Source organism: Suncus etruscus, chromosome 12, assembly GCF_024139225.1.
Source record: "Suncus etruscus isolate mSunEtr1 chromosome 12, mSunEtr1.pri.cur, whole genome shotgun sequence".
NCBI lineage: Eukaryota > Metazoa > Chordata > Mammalia > Eulipotyphla > Soricidae > Suncus > Suncus etruscus.
Window position 1 is genome coordinate 21,260,845 of NC_064859.1, and position 17,083 is coordinate 21,277,927.

Consider the following 17,083-nt stretch of genomic DNA (forward strand, 5'->3'; position numbering starts at 1 on the left):
GCACAATAAATTGGACTATAGTGACTTTGCACCATGCAGAAGACTGAAGTAATTTGCCCCCATTCAAATCATGGGAAGGAAGTAATCAGATTTCTGCACCATTCTACACAGCCCGAGATCTACAACTAGTGGTCCTCAGGGCTGACGGCTGTTGCAGCATTCAAGGATCACTTTGAATAGGGGTGCTAAGAATCAAACCTGGGTTGGCTGTAATCAATACAAGTGCCCTACCCACTTTTGGTCCCTCCACTGTATAATTTCTGAGCAATCGGACAGTAATCAAATTGACAGAATAAGTGAACATATTTATCTAGGGCCTTATCTCCATCCCATACCCTCTCACCTGGAAGTTGCCAGTCTTCTTGTCATATTTGACCAGATTGTTCTTATCCAGCATCAAGGCTGCAGTATGAACCAGATCCAGTCGGCGCTGGTCAAGCAGAGGGTCTCCCTTGAGATCGTCATGAGAGATGCCGTAGAGTGTTGGGGATCGGAGCATTCGTATATACAGGTAAGCATAGCCCAGCCAGTTTACTGCATCCTACAAGACACCGCTTGTGGGCCGGAGCACAAAGAAGTGATGGCCAAACAAAAGCTTCCCACAGGACACTGAGGATTCACCTCCTAACTCTACTTGTATGTTCACATTCTCTCTTGAATACTTAGTAAAAATTCAAAGGATACTCCTTGCTAAGATGCTAGTAACAAGGAGAACTGTCAGTACCTGATACCCAAAGATGCCAAGTCTATTCCAGTGAAGGATGGGGGGTGAGGGGAGGACAGGAGTGAGGAGTTGGCTACAGACAGAATCTACCCCATACCTTTGCATTCTGGACATTCCCCAGCACGATTTCAGCATTGAGCATGTCAGGCAGCTTTGACACCATCTGGCTCTCAATGGGGAGCTGCTGGTTGAGCAGAGACAGGTAGTACTGGAGCTCCCCGTGAGACGTGATGAGTATGCCTTCGCCCTTCGTGTCGTACTGGGGTCTGCCGGCACGGCCCAGCATCTAGGTCATGGAAGGACGCAAGAGTGCTCAGAACCAAGACCACGTGGGCTCCTGCCTCACACTGGCCGCCCAGCCATGTCTTTCTGGCATTTCTGGAGTTCCCACACAGGACACACTTCCCCTCTGCGAATGAACTCTAAGGTTCTGTAGCTACTCTCCAAGTACCTGCAGAATGTCCAGTGCGCCCAGCTCCGTCCAACGTCCCTTCTCTGGACTGTATACCTGAGTGCCCTTGATGATGACTGTATGTGCAGGGAGATTCACACCCCAAGCCAGGGTTGCTGTAGAAACCAAGACCTAGAGAGACAATGAAGAAAACAGAGCTACCATCAGAAAGCCCACATCACTACTTCTTTAGGATCTGGCTTCGGAGCTCCGGCAGGACTAAAGCCACGGGAGTGCGATCAGAGGAGTCCTTGGGCTCCTCATCTAGTCAAAACCAGTTTTTCATCTCTTCTTCCCAACAACCTATCCACTACCTACAGACACCTCAGCTGTAGAAGTGCAAAGCCACAATAATCAACTTGAAGGTCTTAGACCATTAGGATAAACATCATCCTGAGAGTGAAGGACATCTTGGTCTTTAAGAGTCTTAGCTTGACAAATCTGGTGTCGCCCAGTGCTGGCTTTGCTTCTCAAATATTTTTGACTAGTTGGGCAAATTTTATTTATGCTGCCTCCTACCACCCTCTTATATGAATCATTGGAAGTGAAATAAAAAATAAAGTTCCAGACACCAACTTCTGGCATAACTTCACCTGAATGTGTTTATCAGCAAAAAGATCCTCCACTAGCGTCCGATCAACTCTGGTCATGCCTGCATGATGGATAGCAAAGCCATAGGGCAGAAGATCCTTCAGCTCCAGGTTCTAGGTGCCAAAAAGAATAGGTGATAAACAAGAATAGCTTCTCAGAGGGAGACCTCCAGGATACTGGTCAGTCCCTTCACAGGAGACCTAGCCTCACATAGTTCCACACAACTCCCTCAACCATCGGCCTGAAGCTGTGTGAAACAGCAGCAGCACAGACTCTGGCCAGTGACACTGAATGGAAGACAAGGAGTCTTTCCTCACCTTGCACTGCTCAGCTTCTGTCCGCAACACCTCTGTGGATGCTGAGCCCTCTCTTAGGAACAGGCCCAGAGTGTCTTTCTCCAAGCACATGTCCCGGATGGCCCTGGCCGTCTTCCCAGTCTCCTTTCGGGAATGGACAAATACCAGCACCTGAACAGAAACCAGCATTTGTCATTGTATAGAAACACTCTGCCAGAGGCTGGGCTGTTAGAACTGAAGTCAAGGTGTCACTGAGCCTTGTTCGAACCCTAACATCACAAATGCCTTCCACTTCCCACAAACACACCACTAGGGAGTATCACTCCTGAGCACAGAGCTAGAGAGCCCCACGAGCATTGCAAAAGATGATCTGCACTATGCCTTCCATCCCACATAAAAGGAAACACATTTCCGGGGCTTGGGGTGCTGCTTAATGGTTAGAGTACCTGCTCTGCGGGTATGAGACTGAGAGTTCAAAATGCAACACCACTCTGTTCTGCATGCTCGAGTATGATCTCAGTGGGACTGACTGTGATCGCTGGATACCAAAAACTGTGCCCTTTCTGGAGCACAACTATAAAGTGTGCAAACACCACAATCAAATGTATGTAACCCTAGGGCATTGCAGCAACAAGGGAAGGTTTAAAAAAAAAACCTTCTCTGGGGCCAGAGTGGCGGCACAAGCAGTAGGGTGTTTGCATTGCACGCGCTAACCTATATATATCCCAAACTACCAAAAAGTAATACCCCAAAAGTAACCAAAAACTAACGCTCACTTTTAACTATTTGTTGTATGTTGAATTACACTGCGAACACAGAAATCAGGACTCTGCATTAAGGATTTACGGTCCTGGGCAGAAGAAAGACTACAGGAGTGATCCCCGAGTACAGAGGCAGTATGAGCACTGCCAGCTGTAGCCCCATCACCACCCAAAAATAAAATTTATGTTCAGGGTCTAGGGAGAGAACTCAAAGGGCTGGAACAGGTACAATGCAACCTGGTACTGATGTACTAAGTTCAATCATCAGCAACACAATCACTGATCACTGAACCAGGAGTGGACTCCACCAACACCTCTAGGTGGGCCAAAAACACACACTTAAAATCTATTATTTAGGCATGGTGGGGGTCAAACAAGGCATCAAACAAGATTCTAAGCCACCTGAAGTTTATTTGCTTGAATAAAGAAATTTTTAAAAAAAGTTTATTTTCAGAACAACTGAAATATTAGTAGGAAACAATAGGACCAACCTTGTAAAAGGATGGGAAATAATCCTATTGCAGGGCGAGACACAATATGGGCCTTACTTATACTTAACCCATAAGTGATTGCTGACACCACAAAACTGGTCACATGAACCACAAAGGAATAATCCTTGATCATAGAGCCAGGAGTAAGACCTGAGTTCAGGTGTTTTGTTTCGTGTGACACCCCCCTCCAAAAAAAAAAAAAACCCATCACAGACATTTTAGTAAAATCTCCTCTTTCCTATAGTTTTTCCTTTCCTTATGTATGTCCGTATGTATTTTGGTTTTGAGGCTATACCTGGCAGTATTCAGAGAATCATCCAACATTAGAGATTAAGCAGGGGTCTCTTGCATGCAAAGCATGCATTCAAACTAAGCTATCTGAGGCCCCACTTTTTTTTTTCTCATTTTCATTTCTTTTAGTCATATATTTTTACTACAAGGTACTATAAATCTTTCATGAAACTTTTTTTTTTTGGGGGGGGCCCACACCCAGCGTTGCTCAGGGGTTACTCCTGGCTATCTGCTCAGAAATAGGTCCTGGCAGGCACGGGGGACCATATGGGACACAGGGGATTCGAACCAACCACCTTTGGTCCTGGATCGGCTGCTTGCAAGGCAAACGCTGCTGTGCTCTCGGGGCCTGAAACTCTTTAGTAATGCAGAAAGTGGGGCCGGAAAGAGAGCATGGAGGTAAGGTATTCACCTTGCATGCAGAAGGTTGGTGGTTCGAATCCCGGCATCTCATATGGTCCCCAGAGCCTGCAGGGGGCGATTTCTGAGCGGAGAGCCAGGAATAACCCCTGAGCGCTGCCAGATGTGACCCAAAAAACAAAAACCAAAAAAAAAAAAAGTAGAAAGTATTGGGGTTGAAGAGATGGCATGGAGGTAAGGCGTTTGCCTTTCATACAGAAGGATGGTGGTTCGAATCCCGGCATCCCATATGGTCCACTGTGCCTGCCAGGGGCGATTTCTGAGCATAAAGCCAGGAGTATACCCCCCCTTTTTTTTGGAATTTTTGGGGCCACACCCGTTTGATGTTCAGAGGTTACTCCTGGCTAAGCGCTCAGAAATTGCCCCTGGCTTGGGGGGGACCATATGGGACGCCGGGGGATCGAACCTAGGTCCTTCCTTGGCTAGCGCTTGCAAAGTAGACACCTTACCTCCAGCGCCACCTCACCAGCCCCAGGAGTAACCCAAGTGCTGCCAGGTGTGACCCAAAAACCAAGAAGAAAAAAAAAAAAAGAAAAAAGAAAGAAAGTATCTAGGCCTGGGGATTTCTTTTTCTGAAGTTTTAAAAATCACTACTCCATGGGGCGAAAAGTAGCGCAGTAGTAGGGCATTTGCCTTGCATGCAGCTGATCCAGGATGGACTGTGGTTCGATCCCTGGAGTCCTATATGGTCCGTCCCTCAAGCCAGGAGTAACCCCTGAGCATAACCGGGTGTGACTCCAAAAACAAACAAAAAAGTCCAATTTCTTTAACTAATCCTATAGGATTATTTCAGATTCTTTCATCAATGCTGAATTTTGGTAGTTGATGGTTTTGACTTTATCCCTTTTATTTTTGGTTTGTTTCTGGCCACACCTGACAGTGCTCGGAAATTACTCCTGGCAGGCTCGGGGGATCATGTGGATGCTGGGGATTGAACCAGGGTCAGACGCGTGGCCTATAAGCTGGGCTATTGACCCCCCCATTTTTTCTAAGCTATTAACTTTATAAAGTTCTTGAGAGAGGAATTTGTTTGAGTGACACAGTGCTTATCTTGGGTGAGTGAGGCCCCAGATACAATCCCTGTCATAAAAAATATATTTTAAAAAAGTTTTTATAACTATTAATATTTTTATGACTATTATATATATAACTTTATAATTATTCCTTCATTATCCTTTCCATGAACATAGTTATTTTTCAATGCCAATTTTAACTTATTAGTAAATCAAAACTTCACAAGATTCAAGCAACCAGACAGACCTGATTTTTCCCAGCATGTTCCATGATTTTCTCGTAGACGATTTCATTCATGATCTGGAATCTCTTGATGGCTTTTTTCTCTGTGATGCCCACATAAGTCTGCTCCAGAGGCACTGGGCGAAAGCTAGAAGTTAAACAGGCAAAATTAAGGTGGCTTCTAGTACAAACACTGCTTCTCACTGCCTCTGGAGGTACATTCCCTTTTGAATTTACACCACACTAAAACCCCAAAACCCACTAAAACCCAAAACCCTTTAAATTTACATCCACTAAAACCCTTCTAAAATCCTGTGCAACATTTACTCTCTGGAAAATGCAGGAGAATAGTAGGAAGGGCACCCTCTCCCTGCCACCAACCCATTTTAACCTGTTGTCAAAATAGAAGAGGCCCTTAGCAGGATCAACACGTAGAAAGGTGGCCACATCTTCATAGTTGGGGAGGGTAGCGCTTAGACCAATGAGTCGGACATCTTCTTGGGTCATTTCAATGTTTCGGATAGCCCTGGCCACCAAAGCTTCCAAGACAGGCCCTCTGTCATCGTGGAGAAGATGGATCTCATCCTAAGGACGGGGTTTACAGAGAAATGGAGCCCCTTTCCCCAATGAAGCTCATACTGTAAATAATGTCCCCAGTAAAAAAAAAAAAAAAAAAAAAAAAAAAAAAGGAAAAGGATTCCAAGCCAGAAACCTGACCAATGAAGACAATATTTACCTAGAAATAGCTAAGGAAGGGGCCGGAGAGATAGCATGGAGGTAAGGTGTTTGCCTTTCATGCAGAAGGTCTGTGGTTCAAATCCCGGCGTCCCATATGGTCCCCCGTGCCTGCCAGGAGCGATTTCTGAGCATAGAGCCAGGAGTAACCCCTGAGCACTGCCGGGTGTGACCCAAAAACCAAAAAAAAAAAAAAAAAAAAAAAGAAATAGCTAAGGAAGGGCTGGAGAGATAGCACAGCTTTAGGGCATTTGCCTTGCAAGCAGCCAATCCAAGACCAATCATAGTTCAAATCCTGACATTTCATATGGTCCCCCGTGTCTGCCAGGAGCAATTTCTGAGCACAGAGCCAAGAGTAACCCCTGAGCACCACCAGGTGTGGCCCAAAAACCAAAAACCAAAAAAAAAAAAAAAAAAAAAAAAAAAAAAGGAATAGCTAAGGAAACGGTATGTTCTGGCTATGAGTTCCTTTGTTGCAGTTTAATGAAATATAATGCACTACTACTTTGTGTTAGAGAAAAAATTGTGTTTCAGATGAATTTGCAACCTCAAAGATAAATTTCTTTATCAATGTAAATCCTCTGACGGCTGTTTTTACATCAAAAAGGCTGTGTTTGGGGCCAGAGAGATAGCATGGCGTAGGGTGTTTGCCTTGCATGCAGAAGGATAATGGTTCAAATCCCGGCATCTCATATGGTCCCCAGAGCCTGCCAGAGGGATTTCTGAGCATAAAGCCAGGAGTAACCATTGAGCGCTGCTGGGTGTGACACACACACCTCGCCCCCCCCAACAGGCTGCACTTATAGGCACTTACACTTTGTTTAGTGTACCATGTGCTGGTGGTCACACATGGCTCTGTGCTCAGAATCACTCATGGTGGGCCTCAGGGGACCACGTGGAGTACTGGGGACTGAACTCGGGTGTGCCACAAACAAGGCAAGTGTTCTCTCTGCCTATTCTCATTCCTCTAGGCATTTATTTTTAACCAATTACAAATGACATCAGACATTATGCAATGAGTCAGCATAGACTAAGGTAGTTTATGTGCACACAGAGGATATTGTTAAATACAGATTATATTTTATTAGGTGAGGATGGAGTCAGCTACTTGGCATTTTTTTTTTTTATTTTGGAGGCCACACCAGGCAGAGCTCAGAGGTTAGTTCTGGTTCTGTACTCTGGAATTCCTCCAGAGTGGGCTAGGGGGACTGTACGGGATATGCTGAGAATAGAACCTGGGTGGGCTGCATGCAGAGCAAATGCCCTCCCCACTGTGCTAACGCTCCAGCCCTGTGACTTGGCATTTCTTACAAGCTCCTGGAGCACACATGGAAAAGTAGCCTTTTTGTTTTGTTTTGTTTTGGGGCCACACCCGGCGGTGCTCAGGTGTTATTCCTGGCTGTCTGCTCAGAAATTGCTCCTGGCAGGCACAGGGGACCATATGGGATACCGACCAACCACCTTAGGTCCTGGATCGGCTGCTTGCAAGGCAAACACCACTGTGCTATCTCTCCGGGCCCGAAAAGTAGCCTTTTTACTTCTTTTGGCCTCAGCCAATGTGTTGAGGGATGACTCCTGACTGAGCTCAGGAATAATTCCTGTCAAGGACTAAACCCAATTAGTCACTGAAAGGCTAGTGCCCCACTGGTATACAATTGCTTCAGGCCCGAAAGAAGCATGTATTAAAGCAAGAGCTGGGGCCAACTAGAATTTTAGACTTGTGGGATACAGACTTGCTACTACAGCACAAAAGCGGCTGTGAATGACATATTAACAAGGGGTGTGACTATGTTCCAATGATATCGGGATCCAGCCTGCACTGAACACTAAAAATTACTGGGAGGATTCTTTTGTGTCCCCCAAAGTCACTCTTTCTTGCATGCTTCTTAGACCTCTTATCCCCCTGAGAATAAAGTGTTTATAAGTCTTAAATGCTCTTGAAAGTCATATCTTTCAAAGCATTTCAGGCATATAAAGGGTGGCGCCCATGTGCCTATCCTGAGATGTCTGTCTGGCAGCAAGAGCAGCAATCTGACAACAGCTGTCAGCACAAAAACCACTGAGAGCAGGAGAGGCTTCCAGCAGAACCCACGAACATGAGTTCTTCCACCACAGCCCACACACTCTGCTCACCAGAATGATGAGCCGCACCAGCTGGGTGTAGGTTCGCTCCCCACCCTTGCGGGTGATGATGTCCCACTTCTCAGGGGTACAGACGATGATCTGAGTGGCGCTGATCTCCTCCTTGCACAGTTGGTGGTCACCCGTCAGTTCTGCCACAGTGATTCCATAGGTAGCCAGGCGCTGGGGGGATGGGTGGAGAGAGGTCAGACAAGGTTCCTGAAGGGGCCTCGGGCCTTACACTGAGCAGTGTACTGGAAATAGGTCTCAACCCACCTGGTACACATTAGATAACGAGACTGATCCTATTAACATATATTGCTAAAAAAAAAAAAAAAATCTAAGTTATACCCAGGCACACTGAGGACAAATGATCAAGGGCAGAAAATGGGAATTTGTAGTTACCAGGACCTGGACCATCACCAGGTCCACTGTTAACCACAACCATGTTTTGTAAGTATATCAATCACACAAATGATATCAGAGACAAAGAAAATCACATTAAGAAAATGATGAAAAGGAGCAGGAGTGACAGAACAGCGGTAGGGCATTTGCCTTGTATGTGGCTGACCCAGGATGGACCCAGGTTTGATCCCCAGCATACCATATGGTTCCCCGAGCCTGCCAGGAGTAACCCCTGAACACAGCTGGGTGTGGCAAATTGAGAGGGAGGGAGGGAAGGAGAGACATAAATATCTAGAAAGTGTAAAATGACAGTTGTATTTCAGAAACACTCTAAATCCAGTGAGGGGAAAACCCTGCATGGTGCCCTAGTCCCAAGCAAGAGTAGAAAGGATGTCTGCTCCCCATCCTGTGATGGCTGCACCCAGTACCTGTTCCCTTACCTTTCCAAAACTGCCCACCATCTCCTGAACCAGAGATCGCATGGGGGCAATGTAGATGATCTTAAAGTCATCCATGTTGATGGTGCCATCCATGTTAATGTGCTTCCCGATTTCTCGCAGCATACACATCAGCGCAACATTGGTCTTACCAGCACCCTGGTGGGGAAAGAGGGTCGTAGGTAAGAAGGCATGTTGACCTGGTTATAGTACTGCAACTTCCACAGATTTATTGGGGAGATGGAGAACAGAGCCTGTCCTAGAACTTCTAACCCACCCTTTAGACTAAGGAACAAAGAATGAGAGGAGTAAGGGAAAGTGAACAGGCAGCAACAACCCTAATGGCCACATCCACCAGAGCCAGGACTGTGCTTACAGTTGGCGCACACAGCAGCAGGTTCTCATCTGTCTCCAAGGCAGCACGGTAGAGCTTACTCTGAATCCGATTCAGCGTCTTGAAGCCCTCAAAGCCGGCCTGGGCATACTTTGGCAGCTTCTCCACTGGAAGCAGTTGCTAGAAGGATGAAAAATGCCATCAAGCTAGCAGCACCCTCAAAGAGACAAGATTCTTGCTTCTCTGGATATGTCAGGAATACATTTCCTAGTGATCTGCAAGAAGATTAGCCTCACGAAGTCCAAATCAGAGATCGATATGGTGCCTTGTGGTCAAAAATGAAGATGAGAACAGCTTCCATTCCTGCAACAACTTCTCTGAGATGAGGCTACATCTTGGCCAATAGGCCTAATGAAACCTGAACAGGAGGGAAGCGAGTAGAAAACTGAGCAAAGGAATGTACTCACTTCCTCCGAGCCGAAGGGTTTAGGCTTCAGAGCAGGTACGTGCACCTCTTCGTAGCCCTTGCGCTGGCGCCGGAAAGACCCATCGGGAAGCTGACAGCGCTTATTTGCCATGAAGTGGCTGCCTTGAGTGAAAACCAGGTCCTCCAGGTCCAGAACTTGCCTGGGAGCCAGTGCCTGGGAGTATATGGCACAAAATCGCACAGGAAATGAAAAAGTGAAGCCAATGAACTTCCACCCACAGTAGCCTCTGCTAAGGTTCTAATAACCACCTCTGCACCCTGGTCCAGGTCCAAGGTCTCCAGATCCGTGTCCATTCGGGACTGCCGCACTCGTTCTCTCCGGGTCCGCTCCTCCTGGAAAGGCCAGAGTAAACTCCAGTAAGTAAACTGTAAGTGACTATCCTTTCAGTCCCTGTTCAGCCACATTTAACTCACAAGGGCTGACTAGCAAGTCCTAAAACAGAGGTGGCCCTGTACATTCAGAAACCTGCCACAGGAATCACTCAAATGATAAGCACAAGCCTTGAGGTTCTAAAAGACAAGGCAAAGTAGACAGTGAAAGTCGTCATTCAACAACTTGGTTCTGCAGGCTATCTCGTAGGCACAGGAGTCTTGAGTCCTGCTTAGCAAGAAGTGCTCCATTATGGGCAGTGCACACCATGTCTATTGTACAAAAGAACATGACAGGGATCCAGGGTGCTACTTAATAGGGCAGTGAGCCAGTGATCTCGCAAGCATCTCTATACAACCAGGCACCTCAGAAAATCCAAAATTTCTCTGCTTCCGTCTTTTAAAGCTAAGGCTCTGCTGTGCAGTAATCTAGCCAATGTCCCTATTCTGAAGCAAAGAAAACATTCTTCCTTGAGAATCAGACAAATAAAACAGCTGGGTCTTACCCGGATAAGATCCTCTTTCTCAGTTTCATGCAGCTGGTAGAGAAATTTGGAAAGCTCTGGATCAGCTTCCATCTTTCCCATGATCCTTTCTTTTTCAGCTTCACTTTGAGCACTGGCCAGCAAGGTACAGTACAGAACTGTCAACATCAACAGAAAGGAACTGTGAGGCAAAGGAGGTGAGACCAAACCAACCTTTAACCCGGGGTGAGAAGAAAAAAAATAAAACAACAAAAACAAGGCTGGAGTGATAGTATAGCGGGTAGGGTTTTTGCCTTGCACATGGCTGACTGGGTTCATTCCTGGCATCCTATATGATCCCCTGAACCCACCAGGAGTGATTCCTGAGCGCAAGGCCAGGAGTAAACCCTGAACATTGCCGGGTGTGGCAACAAAACAAAACAAAATGAAAAACCCAACAAAAGCAAACTCCAAGTGCAACGGCTATGAAAGCAAAACAGTCTTCATGGCACACACAGATGCACACTGTACTCACTCATTCTCCTGTGCTGCCGCAATACTTTAATGAAGTCAAAAGTATTAAAACCAAGCAGGAGAACCAGCTGGTTTTCACACTCCCGATCATCACTGGCTGTCTGTAGAAAGTAACAGCATGATTAAAGACATGGCTGGTGATGTCACATGGTCAGGATGTGTATTATTTCAGCCTTACCTTCAGAATCTCCAACACTTCATCTGCTTTCTTCTGGGACACAATGGCATCATCGTAGAAGCGACTGAGCTGCCGCTGTAGCCAGAATGCGTCGATATCCCGAGGGTGCAGGTCCTTCTTCTTGGAGCTCATCAGTTCTCCAGAGGCCACGAGCTACAGAAGCAATGGAGCACTTGGTTACCTATCTTTTTGGGGTGACTTTCTCAGTGTCCTGTAACTAAGATCTACTGGCCAACCACCCAAAAATGCCACCTCCTCAAAAATGAATACTGAATTTAGGAGCACACTAAGCTCTGATTTCATCAATACATGCTGAGGAAACAAGACAGCTGACTGAAATATTAAGACAATCAAGACAATACAGGCTTTATCTAGCTCACCCTACCAAATGGGAATGAATGCTCTCATCCTGATGTGAGAAGACTTGCTGTGGGACCCTGATGTGGGAAGACAAGTGCTACCTACCCCTAGAAGCCACAGAGCCACCGCCCATTTGTACTCACATTAGCTGAGAGGGTGCAGCGCACAACAGCCTCATCACCTTCCATGTCATCATCAGATGCCTCTTCTCGGACCTCTCCAAACACGTCTTCATCACCTTCCTATAGAAAGGGCCCGAACCCCGACTCATGACCTGGAGGTGCTCCTGGCATCATCATACAGCCACTCCCGTGAGTCATGTAAGAATTAGGTCCAAGGGGACAAGGAGAACTTGACAGGCAGAGCCCAGGGGACCATACATATGGGATACCGGGATTCAAACCACCATCCATCCTGTGTTGGCTGCGTGCAAGGCAAATGCCCTACCACTGTGCTATCTCTCCGGCCCCAACCTCAATTATTTAAATAAAAGATTTTTCTTAAAAGTCGTGCATGGAACATTAGCTTTGGTCTATAGTTTGCTGATTAAGTTGGCTTATTTATCACATTTATTATCTAATGTACTTCACAGGGCCTGAGAGACAATACAGGGATCATGGTGCTTGCCATACATATGGCAAACCCAACTTTCATCTCTGGCACCAATATAATAGTCCAGAGTACCACCAGGTGTGACTTCTAAGCACAAAGCCAGGTGTGACCTCTAAGCACAGAGCCAGAAGTATCCTGAGCCCTACCAGGTGTAAGCCTGAAATAACTGAAGAACTCTAAAAATATATGTACTTATGCCCAAAATTTAACACCAATAAAATACCGTAAAATTTATCGGGCTTAAACTAAATAACTTTTTATACTAGGAAATAACTTCCTCAACAATCCCCCACTCTCCCAAAAATAAATAAAATGGGCTTCATTTGCTTTATCAACTCACCTCTTCATCAGATTCAAATTGCACATTAACACCATAGGTCTCATCAATATTGTCATCTGAAACAAGAGTCAGAAAAATACAGTGATCTGTTTGTGATTTAAAACACCAGATGAGCTATTTCCTCCCCAACTGCTGACAAAGTATAAGGATTCACAGATTTAAACTAGCATCATGGAAGAGGTCTGGATTGATAGCAGGGAAGGTGTTTACCTTGCAGACAGCCAGCCCAGGTTCAATCCCCAACACCTCAGATGTGGTCCAAAAACAAAACAAAGTCAACAAACAAGAACCACCTGCACTGACATGGCCCAGGTTTCTCCAACCTTCCATCCCAAGACAAAGTCTGGTTCTGCTCCTCCAACCACTCCATCAATCCCTCGCCCAGTCTCTATGCTTTTCTTCTCATTTTTTGGTTTTGGGGACACACCTGGTAGTGCTCAGAGACCACTTCTGGTAGGCTTGGGGATGATATGGGATGCTGGGTATTGGATCCAGGTCAGCCATGTGCAAGGCTTACTGACCCTTTCCTCACATTTTAAGCAATGAATGGGTCTCAGAGTAAAAAAATGGCTACTGGAATCCAGGGATTATAGTATCTAGCAATCACAATTCCTCAATAAGCACCAAACCAGGTACAAAATTCACTGGCATATTCTAACGTTTTAACAAGCTATGCAAGATTTTTTTTTTCTTTTTTTTTTGGGTCACATCTGACAGCACTCAGAGGTTACTCCTAGCTCTGCACTACTCCTGGCAGGGTCAGGAGACTATATGGGATGTTGGGGATCAAACCAAGGTTGGTCCTGGGTTAGATTTATGCAACACAAACACCCTACCCACTGTGCTATCGCATAAGCAAAATCTTAATTAGGGATCAGTTAATATATGCTCAGAAGAGATTTCAATTACCCATATTCTGGATCTCCTTGTCTCCACCATAGTCTGTGATCTTTTTGCCCAAGTTCACTAACACATGGTATCTGGTATCATCTGTCTGACCCAACAGCAGGTCAATCTCCTTTCGCCTTTCTTTATCACGAAGTTTCTCATTCTTTAAGACAGCTAGAACCTCATCAGCAGCCCCACACAGGATATCACGTGGCTGGGGACAAAAAAACAGACATTTTAAATATTCAGAACAATGAAACAGTGCATTAGCATTACGGGATAGGAGAAGTGAAGAGCCAAATCTCTTCAAAACTGCACCATAGCTGGAGTGATAGTAAAGCGGTAGAGCATTTGCCTTTGCCTTGCATGCTGCTGACGTGGGATGGACCCGGGTTCAGCACCCCATATGGTCCCCCCAGCCTGCCAGTAGTGATTTCTGAGTGCAGAGCTAGGAGCAACCTCTGCGTGCCGATGATGTGGCCCAAAAACCAAAACAAATTAAGAAACAAAAACAAAAAAAAGCCCTGCATCAGACCAATTTCTGACCATTTTTACTGCCAAAAATAAAAAATCGAAGTCATACAACTGAAGGAACACTCATCTGTTTGGAAAAGATCGGGACTTCCTCAAGGTCTCACGAGGCCTCCCACATATGTCATGACACCAAAGCCAATCAGCAGTCCTCTAGCTTGCACCATTTTTTTTTTTTTATTTTTGGGTCACACCCAGTGGTACTCAGGGCTGACTACTCACTGTGCTCAGGGATCACTTCTGGAGGACTAGGGAACCACATACATGGGGTGCTGGGTATTGAACCTGGGTCAACTGCGTGCAAGGTAATCACCCTAACTGTTGTACTATCTTTCTGGCCCCAGAACCACACACTTTTAATATTCCATCTCCTGGGCTCACAGAGGTCCTAACTCTTATCATAAATATGTAAAAATCAGGGACAGCTCCTCGATACAGACCACGATTGCCAAACTCTCCTGTGTAAAATGCAAATGAGAACTAACAGCACCTAGACAGAGATAACCCAAGGCTTGCAAAAGAAGACACAGGCTAGGGATGTGGCTCAAGCAGCAGAACAAGGCCCTGATTCAATTCAGTCACTCCCTGCTCAGGATGCCCTCACAATCTCACTACCTCAGTGTGGCTCAGTTGTTCTGAACACAGGCCCAAGCACCGCTAGGAATGGCCAAAATAAAATAATACATCCAGCGACAAGGCTCTTGGGTACTTCCCAATTGTAACCCTTCAAAAACCTCTTTACCCTCTGGCCACCTCACCTGGTCCCCAAGGGCAGCCTGGATGAAGCTCAGCAGCACCTCATAGGTCTCCCGGGTCTCCTTGGTTTTGGGCTTATAGATGATGCCCACCATCTCATCAATGCCCTCTGAGAGCAGAGTGTACCCCTTCATCTTGTTGATGTCATGCCGGTCTTCATCACGCTTTCTTCGCCTAATGAACACACATACACAATACGATATTGAATATGCAGAGCCTTCCCTCATAATGGCAAGAATTAAACAAATTCACACCCATCTCATTCTCAATGTCATGATGTGTCAGTCATATGGAAAGACTTCAATCTTGGTTGGTTCTTTTTTTGTGGGGAGGGTGTCACACCCCACTCAGAAGAGGCACACACCACAAGGTAGAGTGCCCTCCTGAGAAAGAAATTATATGCCAAAAAGGCCCGCAAAAAGCAGTCAAAATCACTTGACCCTTTGCGTGGATTATTTGGACATAATTTCATAAGGGCTGTAACTATTTCTCTCTTTATTTTAAACCTTTATTAAAAATCAGGCCTTAGTAAATTCTTTCTACTAGAACAGCAATCAATCCAGCCAAAAGTCTCCCACTGTCAAAACTACCTTGGTGCCAAGAACTGGTTTTTCAACTTAGCTCATGAGTGAAGTAATTTTCACTTTTTGCTCTGTTTACCCAAAACAGAGTAATTTTCAGTTTTTTCTCTGTTTACTCTTAAGAAGCAATTTTCAGTTTTCCTCTGTAATTTTCAGTGTTTCTCCGAAACTCTGAAACAGTCCACCTGAAAATTACCTTTTCCTTCTGTTTTACCCAAAACTAGCAAACCCAAAACAAACTGGCCTTTTCACCTTCAGTATCAGCTCTTTAATATGCTAATCTAAGCCAGGGTCTTTCCTTTCTTTCCCAGCCTCTTTGATGTCTAAAATTTGCATCTGCCTTCCAAGTCTCTAACCTTTAAAAACAGCTAGCTCAAAAAATAAATTTGTCTTTCGTTTCTGCTAACGAAAGTCCCCATGCAATCTGCGTGGTTTCATTCATTTCTACAACATATTTTCCGTCGTTCGCCGTCCGTGCACCCACTTTCTCCCCGTGGGATTTTTCCCGAAACTCCACGAAGGATCTGTTTGCAGGCGCTGGCGTCTTGCGAACAGGTTTGGCCCGCAACAGGAGGGGTCACACCCAGCAACATTCATGGGTTACTCCTGGCTCTGCACTCAGAAATTACTCCTGGCAGGCTCGGGGGACCATATGGGATGCTGGAATTTGAATCACCATCTGTCCTGGATTGGCTGTGTGCAAGGCAAATGCCCTACCATTATTCTATCTTTCTGGCCCCAACACTTCAATCTGGGGCCAAGAGATAGCAGAATTGGAATGCACTGAAGCTTTGCATGCAGGAGACCTAAGTTTGGGTAAGGGCTGAGTGGTAGCACAGTGGTAGGGCGTTTGCCTAACACGCAACTGACCCAGGATGGACTCAGGTTCGAAATCTGGCATCCCATATGGTCCCCCAAGCTAAAAGTGATTTCTGAGCACAGAGCCAGGACCTCCAGGTATGGCCCCAAAAAACAAAACAAAAGCCAGGGGAGTAACTCTTGAGCACAAAGACCCGAAAAGCAGCTGAGTACCTCTGGATGTGATTCCCAAAACAAAAGTGAAAAAGCAACCTGTACCTCAGTAAAAGGTTTCCTATTTGGGGAAGGAGGGAAGGAAGAATGGGGGGGGAGGACCAGGGAAGAGAGAGAACAGTGGGTAGAAGGTTAAAATGCTTGTCTTCAAGCAGTTAACCCAGATTTAATCCATGGCACCCCATATGATCCCGAGCACCTTTAGGGGTACACCTAAACACAAAGCCAGGCATAATCTCTGAGCCCTGTCAGGTAAGGTCTAAATTTAAAAAACAAAACTAAAACATTTTATGTCTATGGCAACAGTGTCATCCCTCTTATTAGGTGCACTAAAAATTAATTACAAAGTCTTCATTTTTGTTTTATGTTTTTGTTTTTGGCTTTTGGACCACACCCGGGTTATTCAGGGGTTACTTTTAGCTATGCCCTCAGAAATCGCTCCTGGCTTAGGGGACATGGGAGAATCGAACTGTGATCCCACATCCTAGGCTAGGCAAGACAGACAGCTTACAGGTTGAGCCACCGCTCCGGCCCCTTTTATGATTAAAGTTTTTCTTTTCTTTTTTTTTTTTTTTTTTGGTTTTTGGTTTTTGGTTTTGGGGTCACACCTGGCCGCGCTCAGGGGTTACTCCTGGCTCTATGTTCAGAAATCGCTCCT

General features: G+C 45.7%; 1 protein-coding gene across 1 annotated transcript in view; it reads right to left on the minus strand.

The window, feature by feature from the left end:
* Positions 1–17,083, minus strand: part of SNRNP200 (small nuclear ribonucleoprotein U5 subunit 200) — a 33,719-nt gene that overhangs the window by 13,104 nt on the left and 3,532 nt on the right. Inside the window, exons 3-21 of the mRNA XM_049785037.1 lie at positions 14,815–14,986; positions 13,547–13,739; positions 12,638–12,693; positions 11,829–11,927; positions 11,326–11,478; positions 11,149–11,248; positions 10,656–10,792; positions 10,030–10,113; positions 9,761–9,934; positions 9,336–9,473; positions 8,963–9,118; positions 8,130–8,300; positions 5,653–5,846; positions 5,286–5,409; positions 2,084–2,233; positions 1,769–1,879; positions 1,176–1,307; positions 822–1,010; positions 344–541 (exon numbers count right to left, since the gene is read on the minus strand). Of these exons, the coding sequence (XP_049640994.1) occupies positions 344–541; positions 822–1,010; positions 1,176–1,307; positions 1,769–1,879; positions 2,084–2,233; positions 5,286–5,409; positions 5,653–5,846; positions 8,130–8,300; positions 8,963–9,118; positions 9,336–9,473; positions 9,761–9,934; positions 10,030–10,113; positions 10,656–10,792; positions 11,149–11,248; positions 11,326–11,478; positions 11,829–11,927; positions 12,638–12,693; positions 13,547–13,739; positions 14,815–14,986 (2,731 nt within the window). The remainder of the gene's footprint in view (positions 1–343; positions 542–821; positions 1,011–1,175; positions 1,308–1,768; positions 1,880–2,083; positions 2,234–5,285; positions 5,410–5,652; positions 5,847–8,129; positions 8,301–8,962; positions 9,119–9,335; positions 9,474–9,760; positions 9,935–10,029; positions 10,114–10,655; positions 10,793–11,148; positions 11,249–11,325; positions 11,479–11,828; positions 11,928–12,637; positions 12,694–13,546; positions 13,740–14,814; positions 14,987–17,083) is intronic.